This window comes from Rhinatrema bivittatum, chromosome 1 (genome assembly GCF_901001135.1).
Source record: "Rhinatrema bivittatum chromosome 1, aRhiBiv1.1, whole genome shotgun sequence".
In the NCBI taxonomy this organism is placed as follows: Eukaryota; Metazoa; Chordata; class Amphibia; order Gymnophiona; family Rhinatrematidae; genus Rhinatrema; species Rhinatrema bivittatum.
This window is the reverse complement of record NC_042615.1, coordinates 559,526,621-559,547,928: the sequence shown is the minus strand read 5'-3', so window position 1 is coordinate 559,547,928 and position 21,308 is coordinate 559,526,621. Positions and strand designations below refer to the sequence as shown.

The following is a 21,308-nucleotide window of genomic DNA, read 5'->3' as shown; positions in this document are numbered from 1 at the left end:
AATCCTAACCACCGACGCTTCTCACATCGGTTGGGGAGCCCATGTGGACAACTTTCAAACCCAAGGGTTATGGTCCAACGAGGAAGCCGAACACCAGATCAATTTCCTGGAACTTCGAGCAATCCGCTATGCGCTCCGCACTTTCAAAGATCATCTCTTTCATCAGATAATCTTAATCCAGACGGACAACCAAGTGGCCATGTGGTACATAAACAAGCAGGGAGGCACAGGCTCCTTCCTTCTGTGTCAGGAAGCTGCGCAGATCTGGGCGGAAGCCCTCTCCCACTCCATGTACCTCAGGGCCACTTACCTGCCGGGAGTAGACAATGTATTGGCAGACCGGCTGAGCCGTGTCTTCCGACCGCACGAGTGGTCACTCGATCCTCTGATAGCGACCTCTCTGTTTCACAAGTGGGGTTCTCCCCGCATAGACCTCTTTGCGTCCCCTCAGAACCACAAAGTGGACGATTACTGCTCTCTCATTCGGAGCCAGCACTCTCGGCCGAGGGATGCATTCTCCCTCAAGTGGACAACCGGTCTGCTCTACGCATTCCCTCCACTTCCTCTTGTGTCAAAGACTCTCGTGAAGCTACGCCAGGACGGAGGAACCATGATCCTGATAGCACCTTACTGGCCACGCCAAGTATGGTTTCCAATACTCCAGGATCTCTCCATCCGCAGGCACATTCCTCTGGGAAAGGACCCGCATCTGCTCACTCAAAACGACGGATGCCTCCTCCATCCCAACCTCCAAGCCTTGTCCCTGACGGCATGGATGTTGAAAGGTTAGTCCTTCAGCCTTTCAACCTTTCAGATTCCGTTTCTCGAGTCCTGATAGCTTCACGAAAGCCTTCCACAAGAAAGTCTTACTCATACAAATGGAAAAGGTACACATCATGGTGCACTTCTCAGTCCCTTGATCCCCTTTCCTGTCCAATCTCCAAATTCTTGGACTATTTATGGCATCTCTCTGAATCAGGTCTTAAAACCTCTTCCATTAGGATGCATGTCAGTGCGGTAGCCGCCTTCCATAAAGGTGTACAGGGTGTCCCTATTTCAGTACAACCCCTAGTAACACGTTTTCTTAAAGGCTTGCTCCATCTGAAGCCACCCTTACGGCCTCCGGCCCCATCCTGGGACCTTAATCTGGTTCTTGGTCGTCTAATGAAACCTCCTTTCGAACCTCTGCACTCCTGTGAGTTAAAGTATCTCACATGGAAAGTGTTATTCCTTTTGGCTATCACTTCAGCTCGCAGGGTTAGTGAATTACAGGCCCTAGTTACCTATCCGCCTTACACTAAGCTCCTGCAGGACCGGGCGGTACTCCGCACTCACCCTAAAAATTTTTACCTAAGGTAGTTTCTGAGTTTCATATTAATCAATCCATCATACTACCTATCTTTTTTCCCAGGCCCCACTCCAACTCTGGAGAACAGACCCTGCATACCCTAGACTGTAAACGGGCTCTAGCCTTTTACCTAGACCGTACAGTTTCTCACAGGAAGAGCACTCAATTATTCGTCTCTTTCCATCCTAACAAGTTAGGACAACCTGTGGGTAAGCAGGCTCTTTCCTCCTGGTTGGCGGACTGCATTGCTTTCTGCTATGAGCAAGCGGGCATCCCTTTTCAAGACCGTGTCAAAGCACACTCTGTGAGGGCCATGGCTACGTCAGTGGCACACCTTCGATCGGTGCCGCTTCCTGACATCTGCAAGGCTGCAACCTGGAGTTCTCTCCATACCTTTGCAGCCCACTATTGTTTGGACAAAGCTGGAAGACAGGACTCCATCTTCGGCCAATCTGTCTTGCGTAACCTTTTTCCAACGTGATGTACCAACACCCTTCCACCTTCCCGGTAGGGTGCGGATGCCCTTTACCAAATTCCACCCCAGTTGTAGTGCCTGTTGCACGTCGTTGGGTGCATTTGGTGCAAGTCAGGACATCCTCAGCTCGGTACTCACCCATTTGTGAGGACAACCATCCTGCTTGTCCTGTGAGAAAGCAAATGTTGCTTACCTGATGTAACAGGTGTTCTCACAGGACAGCAGGATGTTAGTCCTCACGAAACCCGCCCGCCACCCCGCGGTGTTGGGTTTGTTTTGTTTTTACTTTCTAGGCACTGCCTGCAGCTTTGAACATCAGACTGAAGGGAGACCCCTGCTGGCTGCAGGGTCAGTGCCTTGCTGGGCATGCCCAGTAGGGGCCAGTCAAAGTTCTGTTTAAACTTTGACAGAAGTTTTCCGTGGTGGGCTCCATCCTCGATGTCACCCATTTGTGAGGACTAACATCCTGCTGTCCTGTGAGAACACCTGTTACATCAGGTAAGCAACATTTGCTATATCATTTATTCATTCTATAGCTGACCCCTGATGTGAATTTCTTCTATTTGGAATGACCGTTCTTGACTTCGTTATTGATGCTTATTCACGTGGTCTGACCACGTGAATAAGCATCAATAACGAAGTCAAGAACGGTCATTCTTGACTTCGTTATTGATGCCCATGTAAACAGTCTACAAACTCAAGGATTCTGGTCTCCAGAGGAAGCCAAACACCAGATAAATTTCCTGGAGCTTCGAGCAATCCGATACGCTCTCAGGGCTTTTCAAGATTGCCTATCAAATCACACAATCTTGATTGAGACGGACAACCAGGTGGCCATGTGGTACATCAACAAGCAGGGAGGCACAGGCTCCTTCCTTCTCTGTCAGGAAGCTGCGCAGATTTGGGCAGAAGCCCTCTCCCGTTCGATGTACCTCAGGGCCACCTACTTGCCGGGGGTGGACAATGTCTTGGCAGACAAGCTGAGCCGTGTCTTCCAGCCACACGAGTGGTCGCTCAATCCATTGGTAGCGACCTCTCTTTTCCAGCAATGGGGTTATCCCCACATAGACCTCTTTGCGTCCCCTCAGAACCACAAAGTAGACAATTACTGCTCTCTCATTCGGAGCCAGCACTCTCGGCCGAGGGATGCATTCTCCCTCACGTGGACAACCGGTCTGCTCTATGCATTCCCTCCACTTCCTCTTCTGTCGAAGACTCTCGTGAAGCTGCGTCAGGACAGGGGAACTATGATCCTGATAGCACCGCACTGGCCACGCCAAGTGTGGTTTCCCATACTCCAGGATCTCTCCATCCGCAGGCACATTCCTCTGGGAAAGGACCCGCATCTGATCACTCAAAACGACAGATGCCTCCTCCATCCCAACCTCCAAGCCTTGTCCCTGACGGCATGGATGTTGAAAGGTTAGTCCTTCAACCATTTAACCTTTCGGATTCAGTTTCTCGTGTCTTGATCGCTTCACGAAAGCCTTCCACAAGGAAATCTTATTCCTACAAATGGAAAAGGTATACATCATGGTGCACTTCTCAGTCCCTTGATCCCCTTTCCTGTCCAATTTCTAAATTTTTGGACTATCTCTGGCATCTATCAGAATCAAGTCTAAAGACCTCTTCCATTAGAATACATGTCAGTGTGGTAGCCGCCTTCCATAAAGGTATCGGGGGTGTTCCTATTTCAGTACAACCCCTTGTTACACGTTTTCTTAAAGGATTGCTCCATTTGAAGCCACCTTTACGTCCTCCGGCCCCATCTTGGGACCTTAATCTGGTTCTTGATCGCCTTATGAAACCACCTTTCGAACCTCTTTACTCCTGTGACTTAAAATATCTCACATGGAAAGTATTATTCCTTTTGACTATCACTTCAGCTCGCAGGGTTAGTGAATTACAGGCCCTAGTTACCTATCCGCCTTACACTAAACTCCTGCAGGACCGGGCGGTACTCCGCACTCACCCTAAATTTTTACCTAGGGTAGTTTCGGAGTTTCATATTAATCAATCCATCATACTACCTATCTTCTTTCCCAGGCCCCACTCCAACTCCGGGGAACAGACTCTGCATACCCTAGACTGTAAACGGGCTCTAGCTTTCTATCTAGACCGTACAGTTGCCCACAGGAAGAGCATTCAATTATTCGTCTCTTTCCATCCTAACAAGTTAGGGCAACCTGTGGGTAAGCAGGCTCTTTCCTCCTGGTTGGCGGATTGCATCTCCTTCTGCTATCAGCAAGCTGGCATTCCTTTTCAAGACCGTGTTAAAGCACACTCTGTGAGGGCCATGGCGACTTCAGTAGCACACCTTCGATCGGTGCCGCTTCCTGATATCTGCAAGGCTGCAACCTGGAGTTCCCTCCATACTTTTGCAGCCCACTATTGTTTGGATAAAGCTGGAAGACAGGATTCCATCTTTGGCCAATCTGTCTTGCGTAACCTTTTTCCAACTTGATGTACCAACACCCTTCCACCTTCCCGGTAGGGTGCGGATGCCCTCTCCCAAATTCCACCCCAGTTGTTGTGCCTGTTGCACGCCGTTGGGTACATTTGGTGCATGTTCGGACATCCTCAGCTCGGTACTCACCCATTTGTGAGGACAACCATCCTGCTTGTCCTGTGAGAAAGCAAATGTTGCTTACCTGATGTAACAGGTGTTCTCACAGGACAGCAGGATGTTAGTCCTCACGAAACCCGCCCGCCACCCCGCGGTGTTGGGTTCGTTTTTATTTTATTTTTCGGCACTGCCTGTAGCTTTGAAACAAGACTGAAGGGAGCCCCCTGCTGGCTGCAGGGTTAGTGCCGTGCTGGGCATGCCCAGTAGGGGCCAGTCAAAGTTCCTGAAACTTTGACAGAAGTTTTCCTTGGTTGGGCTCCATCCTCGATGTCACCCATTTGTGAGGACTAACATCCTGCTGTCCTGTGAGAATACCTGTTACATCAGGTAAGCAACATTTGCTTTATCCCAGGGCAGCAGGATATAGTCCTCACGAAACTCACCCACCACCCCGAGGAGTTGGGTCTGAAACGTTTTATTATTTTATTTTTTCGCTTACACTTATTGCTACAAACGAGACTGAAGGGAGACCCCTGTGGCTTGAGGGATACTGGCATGCTGGGCATGCTCAGTGTGTCAGTCAAATGTTTCTAGAAACTTTGATAGAAAATTTTCCGTGATAGGACTCTGTCCATTGACGTCACCCATATGTGAGGACTACATCCTGCTGTCCTGGGATAACACATATCACAGGTAAGCAATTTTGCTTTCTGTACTGCCTCCTACTTAATATCGTTGGGATATTAAGTAGAAACATAGAAACATAGAAATGACTGCAGAAGAAGACCAAACGGCCCATCCAGTCTGCCCAGCAAATTTCGCACTTTTTTTTTTTCTCATACTTATCTGTTATCTTGGCTCTTAGTAACCTTTTGGTTCTAATTCCCTTCCACCCCCACCATTAATGTAGAGAGCAGTGTTGGAACTGCATCTAAGTGAAATATCTTGCTTAATTAGTTAGGGGTAGTAATCGCCGCAATAAGCAAGCTATACCCATGCTTATTTGTTTACCCAGACTAAATAATTCAGTCCTTGTTGGTTGTTGTCTGTATATAGATCCACTTTTCTTCATTCCCCCTGCTGTTGAAACAGAGAGTTATGCTGGATATGCGTGATGTATCAGTCTTTCTCCACTGCCATTGAAGCAGAGAGCTATGCTGGATATGCATTGAAAGTGAGGTATCAGGCTACTCCCCGCTTTTTTTTGTGAATGCAAATCCTTTTTTCCATGTTTCCTCTTGCTATTGAAGCTTAGAGCAATGTTGGAGTCGCATTAACTGTGTGTATGTTTATTGAATAAGGGTATTCATGTAGTAGCTGTCATTCCTGTGAGCCACCCACTCTTCATTCACATCCTCTAGAATTTATGGATCCACAGTGTTTATCCCACGCCCCTTTGAAGTCCTTCACAGATCTGGTCTTCACCACTTCCTCCGGAAGGGCATTCCAGGCATCCACCACCCTCTCCATGAAGAAATACTTCCTGACATTGGTTCTGAGTCTTCCTCCCTGGAGCTTCAAATCGTGACCCCTGGTTCTGCTGATTTTTTTTCCAACGGAAAAGGTTTGTCGTTGTCTTTGGATCATTAAAACCTTTCAGGTATCTGAAAGTCTATATCATATCACCTCTGCTCCTCCTTTCCTCCAGGGTGTACATATTTAGATTCTTCAATCTCTCCTCATAAGTCATTTTATGAAGATCTTCCACCTTTTTGGTCGCCCTTCTCTGGACTGCCTCCATCTTGTCTCTGTCTCTTTGGAGATACGGTCTCCAGAACTGAACACAGTACTCCAGGTGAGGCCTCACCAAGGACCTGTACAAGGGGATAATCACTTCCCTTTTCTTACTCAATATTCCTCTCTCTATGCAGCCCAGCATTCTTCTGGCTTTAGCTATTGCCTTGTCACATTGTTTCGCTGACTTCAGATCATCAGACACTATCACCCCAAGGTCTCTCTCTTGCTCCGTGCACATCAGCCTTTCTCCCCTCATCGAATACAGTAGGAGGAGAACTCTTTAAAAAAATAATTACAAAAAAAAGTTTATAAAAAGCGCTGGCAGGGGTTAGGAAAATGGACGCTGATAAATTCTGCGTCCATTCTCCTAATCTGACTACCGGCTCCAGAAGGAGTGTATAAAGCAATATTAAAGTGAGGGCACTTAATATTAATTTATTCACTCCTTCACTTATTGCCCATTGGTCCTTTTCACTGATATTTGTCAGTGAAAGGACCAATCACGTTTCAGGACAGCTTTCTGAAAGGTGATTGGTCCTTTCACTGACATGTGACAATAAAGGGACCAATCAGCAATGTGAAGGAGTGAATAAATTAATATTAAGTGCCCGACACTTTAATATTGATTTATACACTCCTTCTGGTGCCTGTAGTCAGGTTGGGAGAATGGACGCTGAATTTATCAGCGTCCATTTTCCTAACCTCTGCATGTACGTTGTTTAGGAAAATGGGACGTTGATAAATTCAGCGTCCATTTTCTTAACCGGCGGATAGCCACGGACAGCGGACCTCTCTCCGGCTTGTGCTGTCAAGGAGGCGCTAGGGGCGTGCAATCACCGCTAGCGCCTCCTTGACAGCACGAGCCCTAATTTAAATATTGCATCACGCCCCCCAGGAGAGGTGCCTGGGGGTACGCTATGAAAGCGGGCACTGAACACACGCGCCTGCTTTCAGCGCAACATTTTTGCATCGGCCCCATAAAGTGTGTGTGTTTGGGTGTGCCTCTGATACAGGCATACTCTCTCTCTGTTACACAAAATGGGGCTGATGCAATACAGTGCGCTTAGCTGAGCACACTGTATAACCCGCAGTTGGACATGGGTTGTATAGGCACTAACTAATTCTCTTATGCAATAATGGGATTAGTGCCTCTACAACGCACATCCAACGCGGACTGAATATAATAACGCTTATCACATGCAAATGTATGTGAATGAGGCTATTAGGTATTCACTCCCGATGCAAAAATAAAATCTGCATCTAGTACGCACATTTAGTGATCAGAAATTAATGCCTGCCCAGAGCAGGCGTTAATAGCTGAGCGTTGCTAAAACTAGTCAGAAAAGCAGAAAAAACTGCGTTTCTGTACTGCCTCCTACTTAATATCATTGCGATATTAACAAGCTCAACTGACAAGCGTCCGTTCCTGAACCCCCTGGCTGTGCGGCTGTACAATATTAAGGAAAACCGGCGTCGGTTTTCCTAACTGGCGGATGGCCGATGCCGATTGGGTTCTTGTTAGCAAGGAGGCGCTAAGGGTGCGCAAGCGCCCCCCTAGCGCCTCCTTGCTAATGCGACCCGCTAATTTAAATATTGCATGGTGCCCCCAGAGGGGGGCACTGGAGGTGAGTTGAGAAAGTGGGCGCCGACTGTTCAGTGCCTGCTTTCTGCGCATATTTATTGTATCGGTCCCAATGTGTGTGTGTCTTTGGGTCAGAAAGAGGGAGACTCATACATACACACTCAGAGACAAAGTGAATGTCTGAGAGTCTCTGTATATGTGTGTGTCTGATACTGATTGGCAGTGTGGTTTGTCTCATTATTTGGCAATTTATTTCAATAGCTGATTGATTGGCAAGAGACTTTAACACCAGACTAAGAATCCAGTATATATACAGTATATAAAAGAGATGTAACCAAACTTGTTGGAGGCCCAATCAATAGCATGATTGGAAGGGTGACTGCAGCTCTGTTTGCTTATTATTGTTTTAGGTTGTGTTCTGCTACTTAGTTATTCAGGAAAAAGGTGAAATTCATGTTGGAGATTTTTTAACTCCGTTCTTCCAGGCTCCATGTCACATGATGTACCTCTCAAAGGTCAGTTTGGCTTGCCTTTTGGAACTGTTGAAGCATGCACTGCAGGGATAGTGCATGAGAGTCACTCATGGGCTGTTAAAAAAAAAAAAAGGCCTACATTTTCCTGTGTGGTGTCAGTAGAAAGAGAGTAGAGTAGGGAGAGGGACTGTAAGTGATAAGGGTGCCTGGTAGTGTTAACCCATTGGGGATCCTAAGTGAGGGGTGGAGGTGGAAAGGGAAGAAGAAGCAAAGGAACACAGGCAAAATAAATACTAATAAAAATTATCGGGGTACTCAGGTACTTAGGGTCTCTAAGCAATTGCTTAGTCTGTTTATGCTTACTTTCAGCTCTGCTGGGCAGGGAAAGTGATTGGTGTCAGCAATGAAGTTGGACATCAAAAGTGAATGACAATATTAAGGAGAAGGGCATCAAAAGTGCATGTCAGTCGTGATGGAGCAAGGCAGGAAGAGCGATTGTCAGAGTCTGAGGTAAGATAGTGGGATGTTTGAAGGAGAAGTTAAGGAGAATGAGTGAGGAGATGAGGTTACAGCAGTAGTAGAGGGAGAGGTACAGAAGCAGTTGGAGCTATTTGCTACACATCCATGATCTGAAGCAAAATCTGTGATAAAAGATAAATTATGAGGCAGTTGCCATCATAACAGTATTGTGGCAAGTGGGGAGCTGTACTTGTAAGTAATAGAGGTACCAGAAATGTGCTGCCAGGTTATCCTTCCCAGAGAGGACTGGATGTGTTTCTGTAATACTAAAATTGAAAAAGCACTATATGATCCTTTATGGAGGATTAGAAATATATTCCATTTACTATTAGTTTTATCTTCTGTATACATAATACACTAAAGTACCTGACAGCTTTGTCTGTCCATTGGGTCTTGCGGTGTGTACGTGTGATGTGCATGCCTGTGTGAATCTAGTGGGTGTGCGGATTGCAAGGAGGCCCCATTTGGTGGAAAAACATGACTGTAAGCTGGCGGAAGACCTAGCACAATCAGAAAAAGTTTCACTGGGTGACAGCTAGTGTTTTTATATACTGCTAGAGTAGAACACATGGGTTATGGTCATATGCATCTTGAACTTTGAATTGAACTTATATTTTCCATTGATTTGATATGTATTGAGATCCTAGCTCTTTGACAATGTAGGATATCTATTCATTTTTCATTCTTTAGACTTTTTATGGCTGTAATAAATGTCCATTATCTGGCTCCCCATTGTGTTTTGTAATGGGCCTGTTTCTCTATGTCTTTATTTTTTTGGGTTATGTTACTTCATTTTGATTTCTCTATTTCGCAGCAACATTGCCCATTTCTGTTCTGAAGTTTTCCATGAAAAATAAAAGGAAACTACTGTAGAGCAAATACACAGTCAGCATTACTGAGCAAGGAGGTATCCAAAATTCTAGATGCCCTCATGGAAGACCCAGAATTTTTTACTTTCATGTACAGAATGTACATCCTTTCCATCTGCTTCAGTCATAAAAATAAAAACAACAGTTATAAACTCCTCAAGGTAGTTTAGAAAGAGTATAGCAGCGATGGCATCTCAGTCCTGAAGAGCCACAAAGAGTCCAGATTTTCAGAATATCCACAATAAATATGCATGAGATAGATATGCATGCACTGCCATATTGTATGTAAATGTATCATGCATATTCATTGGGGATATTCTGGCCAATTCTGGCTCTCAAGGACCAGAATTGGTCACCCTTGGTAAATGCCATTTAGAATAAAAAATATGCTAAATAAACTGAAGGTTAAATATCAACAGCAGATTCACTGGAGCTGAGTTCCAGGAAATTTTCTTCCATATCAGCAAAGCACTGAGAAGATAAAAATAATGAAATTCCACAAATGCACTTGGAATGCACCGAAAATACTTTGTTAAAGTGATTCCTAAAAATGAACAAGTTCAAGGCTGTCACAGAGGCAAATAGGAATATCTACATGTCACCTGCTGTTATGTGCCTGCCTTAGCTGCTGTGTCATTCTCACGGTAGATTCCAGAACAAACAATTAACACCTTGAGCAAATAAAGGTGGTAATCAGGAGAAGTAGAAGGTTGCATCAAACATGTGGACCAACTTTTAAGGACAAAGTATGTGCTTTTTTTGAAGAAACAATAGTGGTATTTGTGAGGGGAATTGTCTCTAGAGCACCACACAGATAAGTCTGTGAAGTTTAATATGGTTGCATAGCTTGAGGCAGGGTAGTGGTGATGAAAATAAAAGTACCCTCTAGCTTTAGATAAAGTAAATAGTACCGGGGTGGCTGACTCCGGTCTTCAAGAGCTGCATATAGGCCTATCTTTCAGGATATCCACAATGAATATGCATGAATAGATTTGCATGCAGTGCCTCTATTATATGCAAATATCGTATGCATATTCATTGTAGATATTCTGACAACAAGGCATGTTTGCAGATCTTGAGTACTGGAGTTGGTCATCACTGAAAAAATAATTCATTTTCAACTAAAAATTTCTCAAATACTCAATTGTTCATTGTGTATGGATCACATTTGTCTTAAAAAAATATCTTGCTGCCTACCTTATCATGGTAACTGAATTAAAAAAAAAAAAAGAGTTACCTGCAGCCTGCTCCAAATGTACGAGAGAAGGGCAGGCTAAGCCAGAAAGTGGCAGGAGGCTGTTCTGTGCCTCTGCTGCTGTTACTGTGTTCGGGCTAGTCGACAAAGCATAGAAGTGATTGGAGGCTGCTTAATGTCTCTTCTACTAGAGAGAAGCACAGTAGCTGGGAGGAGCGGAAGGGAGCAAAGACCAAACTCCTGCCATTGCCATATGCAGGAGTTGGGTGGCAATGAAGGAAGCAGCAGGGAATTGTTTCTCACTCCTGCATCTACAGAAAGGCCAGCTTGCGGTGATAGAAACAGTGGGGAGCTCCCTGTGCTGGCTCCCACTGCTTTGTTGTGTACAGGTTTGGAGGGACAGCAATGATGTCATCAGTTGCTGTGAACCCTGAAGTGGGAAGGAAGCAGCACCGCTGTCACCGCCGGCACAGAGAAAAGTTTGGGGGCCAATAAACAGTGGGTGCCCATGGAAAAGCTCCCACTGTGGAAAAATGAAGGCCTGGGGGGCATTGGTGAAACAGGTTGTGCCCCGAAATAGAGTCCCAACTGCAGAAAGAGCAGAGAGCACTGTGAACTTTGGTTCCATGCCAAGACGGACAAGTTTAGAGTGTGAGACCTCACTTGTCAGTGTGGGTTAAACTAAGGTAGCTTGTGCTTATTGCTCTGCATGTGGAGTTGATATTTGGGAAAACTAGGTTTAAGGACACCAAGGGATTAACAGTGCTCACTCTTAGGGAAGAAATAGAAGCATTTTATTGATTTTTATTAATGTAAAGTGATCCAAAGTCTGTCCTACATTAAGAAAGGTATTTTGAGAAAGCTACAGGGTGTTTCTTTGAGAATTGGGATTGTGAGTCTTCTTTGTGTCTGGAGGTGTGTTGATACCAGAAAAATTTACTATGTGTAATAAGAAACTGTTGGAGGGTAGATGGAGAGAGATTTTGAGAGGACCAGAAATATATCAATGTGGCTGCTGCAAAGTGATAGAAAAATTAGTTTTTTTTGGTCGAGAGAAAAAAGAAATTGTTTGAAAGAGGAAACCTCTTTAACTCTGGCAGACATGAGTTCTAGGCAGTGGTACAGCTTTACTAGAAAAAGCTTTTGAGAGAGGGTAAGCAAAAGGAGAAATGTGTAGGGTTGAAAAGGAAATTAATTTATCAATAGAGTCACGTGGAAATATAGAATTCTATTGTAATTAAGCATTTGCATGAAAAAAAATGTTTGAATTTGGCTACTAGATCTAAGGTTTGTTTATCCAAAAACTGTAAAAACTGACTGGAAATCAGTGTTCAATTACTGGTCTGCACAAGTTCTTGGCAAAGTGAACTGCTGGTATAAAGTTGCAGTGTTTGAGAACTGTACAGTCTAGTTTGGAACTAAATCTCCCAAATTAATATTTGAGGAAATAAAATTCAGGAAGATTTCTTCACTAAATAAAACCCTTTTCTACTAGTGCTGCATGCAAGGGAGATTGATTCTCTGACAAACTTTTTTTTTTTTTTTAATTCTTTATTTATTGAGTTTTACAAATTATACAAGCAGTAACTTGCAATTGAAATTACAGATATGTATAAGAAAAATGAAAATAGGAAAACAATTATTTTGCAATTTGTTCCTTTAAACATATTCTGTATTTAAACAAGTAAAATGAAAGAAGTGTATAATTAGGAGCATTTTACATACATTAACTCAAGGAAAATTTGTAGAATAATTCCCTTTATTATTATTTATTGCCATCCTTCTCAACCCCCATAAGTGCTCTAAGGTGTTCCGGATCAGTAAATTGATATTTTTGACCATTTAACTTTATGGCACATTTGCAAGGATACCGAAGTGTGAATTGTTCCACCTTTTTCAAGAACATATTTTCTGAGCGCTAAAAAGCTCTTCCTCCTAGTCTGAGTAGCCTTCACCAGGTCTGGATAAATCCAAACTTTGTATCCATAGAATGTTTTTGACATATTCCTAAAGAAATATTTCAATATGTTGTCCCTATCTGATACAAAAGCTAGTGTACCAATATATTCCCCCTTTTCTCAACTAGCTCAATCTTGGGATTTTTCTATAAGGGCAGTTAGATCTATTGATGACCCAGATTCAATTATCTGCACTTCCCCTTCTTTAGTTTGTTCTTTACTTTTTAAAGAAGTATTAATGTAGAAAGCCTTTACTATGGTAGGCATAATCTGATCTGGCATATTTAATATTTGAGTAATATAAGATCTAAATAGTTCTAATGCATTCATCTTTCCAATAATAGGGAAATTAATTACTCGTAGATTTAATATGCGTCAGTAATTATATAGAAACATAGAAACATAGAAATGACGGCAGAAGAAGACCAAATGGCCCATCCAGTCTGCCCAGCAAGCTTCACACATTTTTTCTCTCATACTTATCTGTTTCTCTAGCTCTTGGTTCTATTTTCCCTTCCACCCCCACCTTTAATGTAGAGAGCAGTGATGGAGCTGCATCCAAGTGAAATATCTCGCTGATTAGTTAGGGGTAGTAGCCGCCGCAATAAGCAAGCTACACCCATGCTTATTTGGTTTTACCCAGACTATGTTATACAGCCCTTATTGGTTGTTTTTCTTCTCCCCTGCCGTTGAGCAGGGAGCTATGCTGGATATGCGTGAAGTATCAGTTTTCTTTTTTTCTCCCTGCTGTTGAAGCAGAGAGCTATGCTGGATATGCGTGAAGTACAGTCTTCTCCCATGCTGTTGAAGCAGAGAGCCATGCTGGATATGCATCGAAAGTGAAGTATCAGGCACATTTGGTTTGGGGTAGTAACCGCCGAAACAAGCCAGCTACTCCCCTCTTTGTGAGTGCGAACCCTCTTTTCTTCCCCGCTGCCGTTGAAGCAGAGAGCTCTGCTGGATGTGTGAAGTATCAGTTTTTCTTCTCCCCTGCCGTTGAAGCAGAGAACTATGCTGTATATGCATTGAAAGTGAAGTATCAGGCTTATTTGATTTGGGGTAGTAACCGCCGTAACAAGCCAGCTACTCCCCTCTTTGTGAGTGTGAATCCTTTTTTCCACATTTCCTCTTGCTGTTGAAGCTTAGAGCGATGTTGGAGTCACAGTAAGCATGTGTATGTTTATTTAATAAGGGTATTGTCTCCAGGCAGTAGCCATCATACTGGCGAGTCACCCACTCTTCATTGGCGGCCTCTTGACTTTATGGATCCACAGTGTTTATCCCACGCCCCTTTGAAGTCCTTCACAGTTCTGGTCTTCACCACTTCCTTCGGAAGGGCATTCCAGGCATCCACCACCCTCTCCGTGAAGAAATACTTCCTGACATTGGTTCTGAATCTTCCTCCCTGGAGCTTCAAATCGTGACCTCTGGTTCTGCTGATTTTTTTCCTACGGAAAAGGTTTGTCGTTGTCTTTGGATCATTAACACCTTTCAAGTATCTGAAAGTCTGTATCATATCACCTCTGCTCCTCCTTTCCTCCAGGGTGTACATATTTAGATTCTTCAATCTCTCCTCGTACGTCATCCGATGAAGATCCTCCACCTTCCTGGTCGCCCTTCTCTGTACCGCCTCCATCTTGTCTTTGTCTTTTTTAAGATACGGTCTCCAGAACTGAACACAGTACTCCAGGTGAGGCCTCACCAAGGACCTGTACAAGGGAATAATCACTTCCCTTTTCTTACTCGATATTCCTCTCTCTATGCAGCCCAGCATTCTTCTGGCTTTAGCTATCGCCTTGTCACATTGTTTCGCCGACTTCAGATCATTAGACACTATCACCCCAAGGTCCCTCTCCTGCTCCGTGCACATCAGCCTTTCCCCCCCCCCTATCGAATACAGTTCATTCGGATTTTTCTCTAGATTCTTCATCTTTCTCTGTAACTCATTCTCACTTTTTATCTGCACCACTTGTATCTTTTCAACTTTCAATAGACGTTGTTCTACTTCCTTAATTTGTTTTTGCTGAGCCATCAATATATCCGAATTGCCCTTAGCTACTTTATTAGTTTCTTTTACTACCTCAGTTAGTTTTTTAATAGAGGAATCCATTTTTATCAGAAAATTCCAAACAGTTTCCAAAGTGATAATTGATGGTCTTACAATCACTTCTTGAATGATCTTTTCTGTTTTTTTTGTTACTATCCTGCACAGAGGAAGGAATATCCTTCTGCTCTCTTAATTGCTTAAGATTCTCAGGTGTAGACAGTCCATCGTTAGGTGTTAGTTCTGTTCCTTCCATCACTATACTGATTTGTTCCCTCCTCTCTGAGTCACTCTGGTTGGTATCTGGTAAACTATAGGGCGAATCCCCATCTTTACCAGGTGGTGTTGGTATTTCTGGCGCTCCTGGACTTAGTGAGATGTCCTCGGCCAATAGGTTTCGATTATGCTCCAAATCTATTCCTATAGCGGCCCCCTCAACAGGAGTGATCTGAGGGGAATTAAGCCACTCTGCAACAGTCCTTTGCCCATATTCCATATTGGTGTACTTGAAGATGGAGGCCTTACCTTAGCCTTTTTTTAGTATGGGGCATCTCTACTTCATTAAATATGGAGTATAGTGCTAAGAGCTGAACTAGCAGAGAGAACCTTACAAATTCAATTACACTTCTCTTGTGAAGGAGTAGGAGAACATAATATTAAAGTATTTTAGCCTACCTTAGCCAGACAGCAGAGATCTTTTAAGAGAAGTCCATCTTCTACGGATATGTCTGCAAAACGTTTTAAAAGTTCCTAGAGGCTCCCAGGCGAATCCAGCCGAAGCCGGCCAAAGCCACGCGCACCTTGGACGCGCGACTTAGATGGCGCGGTTGATAGGCACGCCTCGGCAGCTACGCGCCGTAGGAAAGCTTTTTAGGCACCCTTCCGGGTCCTACGATGACGTGGCAGCAGCTGATTGGCTTCCCTCGGCTTCGTCGGGGCAGGCTCCTGCCTACCCCTCCCAGGCAGAATTCGCAAAAGTAGTCTGCCTATTAAGGCAGATAAGGAAATTATCAGCAAGGTAAGAACAATCCTTCTGCCACAGGGGTCCGAGCAAGCTCCCTTCTCCTCAAAGATTCCTCCGTGAAAGAAAGCTTTTTTGCTCCCTTCCGGGTCCTCCGATGACGTGGCAGCAGCTGATTGACTTCCCTCGGCTTCGTCGGGGCAGGCTCCTGCCTACCCCTCCCAGGCAGAATTCGCAAAAGTAGTCTGCCTATTAAGGCAGATAAGGAAATTATCAGCAAGGTAAGAACAATCCTTCTGCCACAGGGGTCCGAGCAAGCTCCCTTCTCCTCAAAGATTCCTCCGTGAAAGAAAGCTTTTATCCCAGGACAAGCAGGATGCTAGTCCTCACATATGGGTGACATCAGTAATGGAGCCATATGTACGGAAAACTTCTTTAAAAGTTTCTATGAAACTTTTGACTGGCACCAGAGTGCCTACTGAGCATGCCCAGCATGCCATGATATTCCCTGCCACAGGGGTCTCCCTTCAGTCTTCTTTTTTCCGCGAAGCAGTTAGCCTCGCGGTCTCTAGGAGTCCTGTGGAATTCTCCACAACTTTAACTTTGAAAAAAGTTTAGAAAACTTCAGCCGCAAAGGGTCTCCCCTTAGTAAACACCGTCGCGGTAAGTTTTTGGATTTTCGCGGTTCCGTTCCTTTTTGACAACTTTGTTGTCCCTGGTCATTGGCCGTCGACGGCTGTCCGGCACCAAAATGGCTTCAGGTTTCAAAAAGTGCCCCAAGTGCACCAGGAACATGTCCATTACGGACCCTCACCAGGATTGTGTCCTCTGTCTTGGTGAATCCCATGATGTTAAGGCTTGTCCCTTATGTGCAACATGACATCAAAGGGCCGTCGTCTCCGACTAGAAAAAATGGAGCAATTGTTTAAAATACAGCTTTATCAGCTCCATCACTCAACACAATCGTCTCCGGCTGGGTCGATTCGAAAAGTCGTGTTGAAAAAGCGTCTACCAGGTGAGTCGGGATGCTCCCTTTTCCTCCCCCTCACCATCGTCCAGGGCATCGACATCGGGCAGTGAAAAAGCCCGCGAAAAGAAAAGCATCGCCATCGCCACCGTAGGCCGCATACGGCATCTGCTACCTCGATACCCGGCGAGCCATCGACAGAAGAGGTGCAACTGCTAAGAAACCTCGGCTCCAGGATCAGGCTTCGGAGCCATCGACAGGGCGATCCCCGCCGATTCCGGCGCAGGGAACCGTGCCTCCTCAGGGCCCTGAGGAGGTACCGGCATCGCCAGTACCGCCTCCCCCCATGGGTGCTCTGTTTTCACCATCCATGCGGGCGGAACTTGATGTATATATACGTCAAGCGGTCAGAGACGCATTCATCGAGGCGATGCCACGACCTCAGCCTTCTACGCCAGCGATGCCATCGACACCGATTCCGATGACATCGCCCGTTCCAGCACCGGTACCCTCGATGCCGATTCCGGCGTACCATCACCACAACCATCGATGCCGATGCCGCCGGTTCCTGCGTATGGACCGCCGATGCCGTCGATTCCCATTCGGCCACCGGCACAGATACCACCATCGATGCCAGGTCAAGAATCCTCCATTTTTCAACCATTAATGGATAAATTGGATTCACTAATTCAAGTTTTTTCTACTTCACCTCAGGTTTGGATTCATACACTTCCAGAACCAGTACCTGGTCCATCAGGGTTATCCACCTATGAGACCACATACACCACTATCTGAGGTTCCTTTAAGCCTCTTAGACCATCAGGTCATCCACTGGATACTGGTACTGACTCAGGGGATGATATATCATCTGAAGAAGATATCTTATCTGAACCTTCACCACCAGAAGACAGAAGGAAATCACCCCAGAAGATCTTTCCTTCTCTAACTTCATAAAGAGATGTCTGACACTATTCCATTCTCGCTTTCTGAAATAGACACTAGGCAGAAGACCTTGGAGGTCCTTCAGTTCGTGGATCCTCCTAAAGAGATACTAGCTATTCCAGTGCACGAAGTCCTGCAAGAGCTAATGTACCGGATGTGGGAGCACCCTGGCTCTGTGGCAGCAGTTAACAAACGAGCTGATGCCACATATCTCGTCCAACCCATTCCAGGGTTTCAAAAATCTCAGTTGCCACACCAATCTGTAGTGGTTGAATCAGCCCAGAAAAAGGCTAAGAGACTGAAACAACATGCTTCCACACCTCCAGGCAAAGACAGTCGTTTCCTAGACAGTTTAGGAAGAAAGATCTTCCAAGGAGCAATGCTGGTCTCACGGATAAACTCCTATCAATTATTCATGAACCAGTATCAGCGTGACCTGTGGAAACAGGTTGAAGCTTTTCAACAACTTCCAGACCAGTTTCAAGAGGGTTTCCTCTCGTGCATAAGGGCCTAGAAGCAGGCAAGCACGAGGTGAGAGCCACTTATGATTGCTTCGAAACGGCCTCCCGTTTATCAGCCTGGTATCACGGCTCGGAGATGGGCCTGGTTAAAATCCTCTGAACTTAGGCCAGAAGTGCAGGAAAGGTTGGCAGACCTACCTTGTCTAGGTGAAAACCTTTTTGGAGACAAGGTCAAGGAGGCAGTGGCAACCATAAAAGACCACACAGAAACCCTAAAACAATTGTCTCAACTTCCTCAGGAGACACCAACCTTCTAGGAGGCCTCCTAGAAGAGAAGTGAGAAACCATATTATCGCCCTCGACGATATTACCCTCCTGCTACCAGAGCGAGACAACCACGCCCTACTCAGCGTTCTCAAGTTCGACAGAGGCCTACTAGGCCCCAGCAGCCTGCGCCTACTGCATCCACATCAGGCTTTTGAAAACCAGCCAGAGAGCAGAACCTTCTCGAAATCCTCTCCACACATACCAGTCGGAGGTCGAATAGCTTTTACCATCAAACTTGGACCTCCATCACAACAGATCAATGGGTACTCTCAATTACAGCTCAAGGCTACCGCTTGGATTTTCTCACTGTACCAAACGAAAATCCTCCTCTTTCATCTTGGACAGTGACTCAACACTCCACAATCCTGCAAGCAGAATTATCCACCCTTCTGAGAGCCAGGGCCATAGAACCAGTTCCCAGGCCTCAGTGGGGCAGAGGATTCTACTCCCGATATTTCCTCATTCCAAAGAAAACCGGGGGCCTACGTCCTATACTGGACCTCAGAAATCTCAACAAATTTCTAAAGAAAGAAAAATTCAGGATGGTATCGTTAGGCACCATGCTACCTCTTCTTCAAAAAGGAGATTGGCTCTGCTCTCTGGATCTTCAAGACGCTTACGCTCACATTCCCATTTTTCCTCCTTATCGACAGTACCTGCGATTTCTGTTGGAAGGTCAACACTTCCAATACCGAGTGCTACCATTCGGCCTAGCCTCAGCACCTCGAGTGTTCACAAAGTGTCTTGCAGTAGCGGTGGCACATCTTCACAAACAAAGAGTGCATGTATTTCCTTACTTAGACGACTGGCTCATCAGGAGTCAAACACAAAGCGGAGCTCTCACTTCTCTCCAGCTCACAATAAAGTTGCTTCACTCCTTGGGATTTCTCATCAATTACGAGAAATCCATCTCACACCATCTCACCAGTTGCAAGTTCATAGGTGCAGATCTCAACACCATCACAGCAAAAGCTTTTCTTCCAAGAGACCGTGCTCAAACGCTCGTTCTCCTAGCGCACTTCTATTCGCTATCAGTCTCGAGTTACAGCTCATCAGTGCCTCACCCTACTCGGGACACATGGCCTCAACAGTTCACGTCACTCCCATGGCCAGACTGACCATGCGACTAATGCAATATGGACACTCAAAGATCAGTGGATTTCAAGCCATTCTCAACCATTGTCCACTCCCATTCAGATAACACAAGATCCTGAGATCTTCCCTTCTCTGGTGGACATCAACGATCAACTTGCTCAAAGGCCTACCTTTCCAGCAACCAGTTCCACAAGTGACTTTAACTACAGATGCAGTCCACCTTGGGTTGGGGAGCGCAAATTGGTCATCTAAAGACACAGGCACGTGGACAAAGCAAGAAGCCTCCTTTCAAATAAACTTCCTGGAGGCTTCGAGCTATACGCTATGCACTACATGCGTTCAGGACTGTCCTTTCACACAAGACTGTTCTGATCCAAACGGACAACACAGTAGCCATGTGGTACATCAACAAGCAAGGGGGAACAGGTTCCTTACCTCCTTTGCCAAGAAGCAGCTCAAATTTGGGACTGGGCCCTAGCACACTCAATTCTTCTACGGGCCACCTATCCTAGCATGGCATCCACAACACATAGCGGATCGCCTCAGCCGTCACTTCCAACCACACGAGTATGGTCTCTAGACCCAACGCTAGCAACCAAGATATTTCAACGCTGGGGTCAACCAACAATAGATCTCTTTGCATCCCATCTGAACTACAAAGTGAACAATTTACTGCTCTACTCCTCTGGCAGCAGAAACAGCTCTGACAAAGGACGCCTTTGCTCGCCATTGGAACTCAGGCCTGTTATATGCGTATCCACCGATACTCCGCTCATAACCAAAACTCTAGTGAAACTTCAACAGGACAAAGGGGACCATGATACTCATAGCCCCATACTTGGCCTCGACAAGTATGGTTCCCCACACTTCTAGATCTCTCAGTCAGGGATCCAATTCGCCTGGGAGTAGCTCCCCAATCTCATAACTCAGGAACAGGGTCAGCTGCGCCATCCCAACCTTCAATCCCTGTCCCTGACAGCATGGATGTTGAAAGCTTGATCTTACAACCACTCAACCTTCCAACCACTATATCTCAAGTGCTGATAGCATCACGTAAACCTTCCACTAGAAAGAATTTATTCCTACAAATGGAAACGGTTTACTTTGTGGTGCTACTCAGAAAGCACTAGATCCTTTCACTTGCCCCCAATACCCTCACTACTAGATTACCTATACCATCTCTCAGACTCTGGTCTTAAGACTTCATCTGTAAGAGTACACTTTGAGTGCAATCTCAGCTTATCATATCAAGCTGGGAGACACACCTATCTCTACACAGCCTCTCGTCAGTAAATTCATGAGAGGCCTAACTCACATTAAACCTCCAGTTCATTCCCCAAGCATACAATGGGACCTGAACGTAGTATTAACCAGGCTTATGCGTTCTCCATTTGAACCCATAGATACCTGTGACCTTAAATATCTTACTTGGAAAACTGTATTCCTCATAGCCATTACATCAGCTAGAAGGGTCAGTGAACTACAAGCTTTAGTCACATACGAACCTTTTACAAAGTTCCTACATGACAGGGTGGTCCTCCGTACTCATCCAAAATTCCTTCCAAAAGTAGTCACGGAATTCCACCTCAATCAATCTATAGTTTTACCAACATTCTTTCCAAGGCCTCACTCTCACCAGGGTGAAAGAGCCTTACATACCTTGGACTGTAAGCGCGCACTGTCTTTCTATTTAAACCGTACTACAGTACAAAGGAAATCCAGTCAACTATTTGTATCCTATGATCCAAACAAACCTGGTAAACCAGTGGGTAAACATACTTTGTCCAAT

General features: G+C 45.2%; 1 protein-coding gene across 3 annotated transcripts in view; it reads left to right on the top strand.

Moving 5' to 3' along the window:
• Positions 1-21,308, top strand: part of LOC115099247 — a 503,007-nt gene that overhangs the window by 201,051 nt on the left and 280,648 nt on the right. Inside the window, exon 9 of one of the 3 annotated variants that reach the window (XM_029616753.1) lies at positions 8,551-8,684. The exons of the other annotated variants lie outside the window; for them this stretch is intronic. Within the exon in view, the coding sequence (XP_029472613.1) occupies positions 8,551-8,588 (38 nt within the window). The 3' untranslated portion in view covers positions 8,589-8,684. Of the gene's footprint in view, positions 1-8,550; positions 8,685-21,308 lie in introns of those variants that run through there. 3 annotated transcript variants of the gene reach the window in all.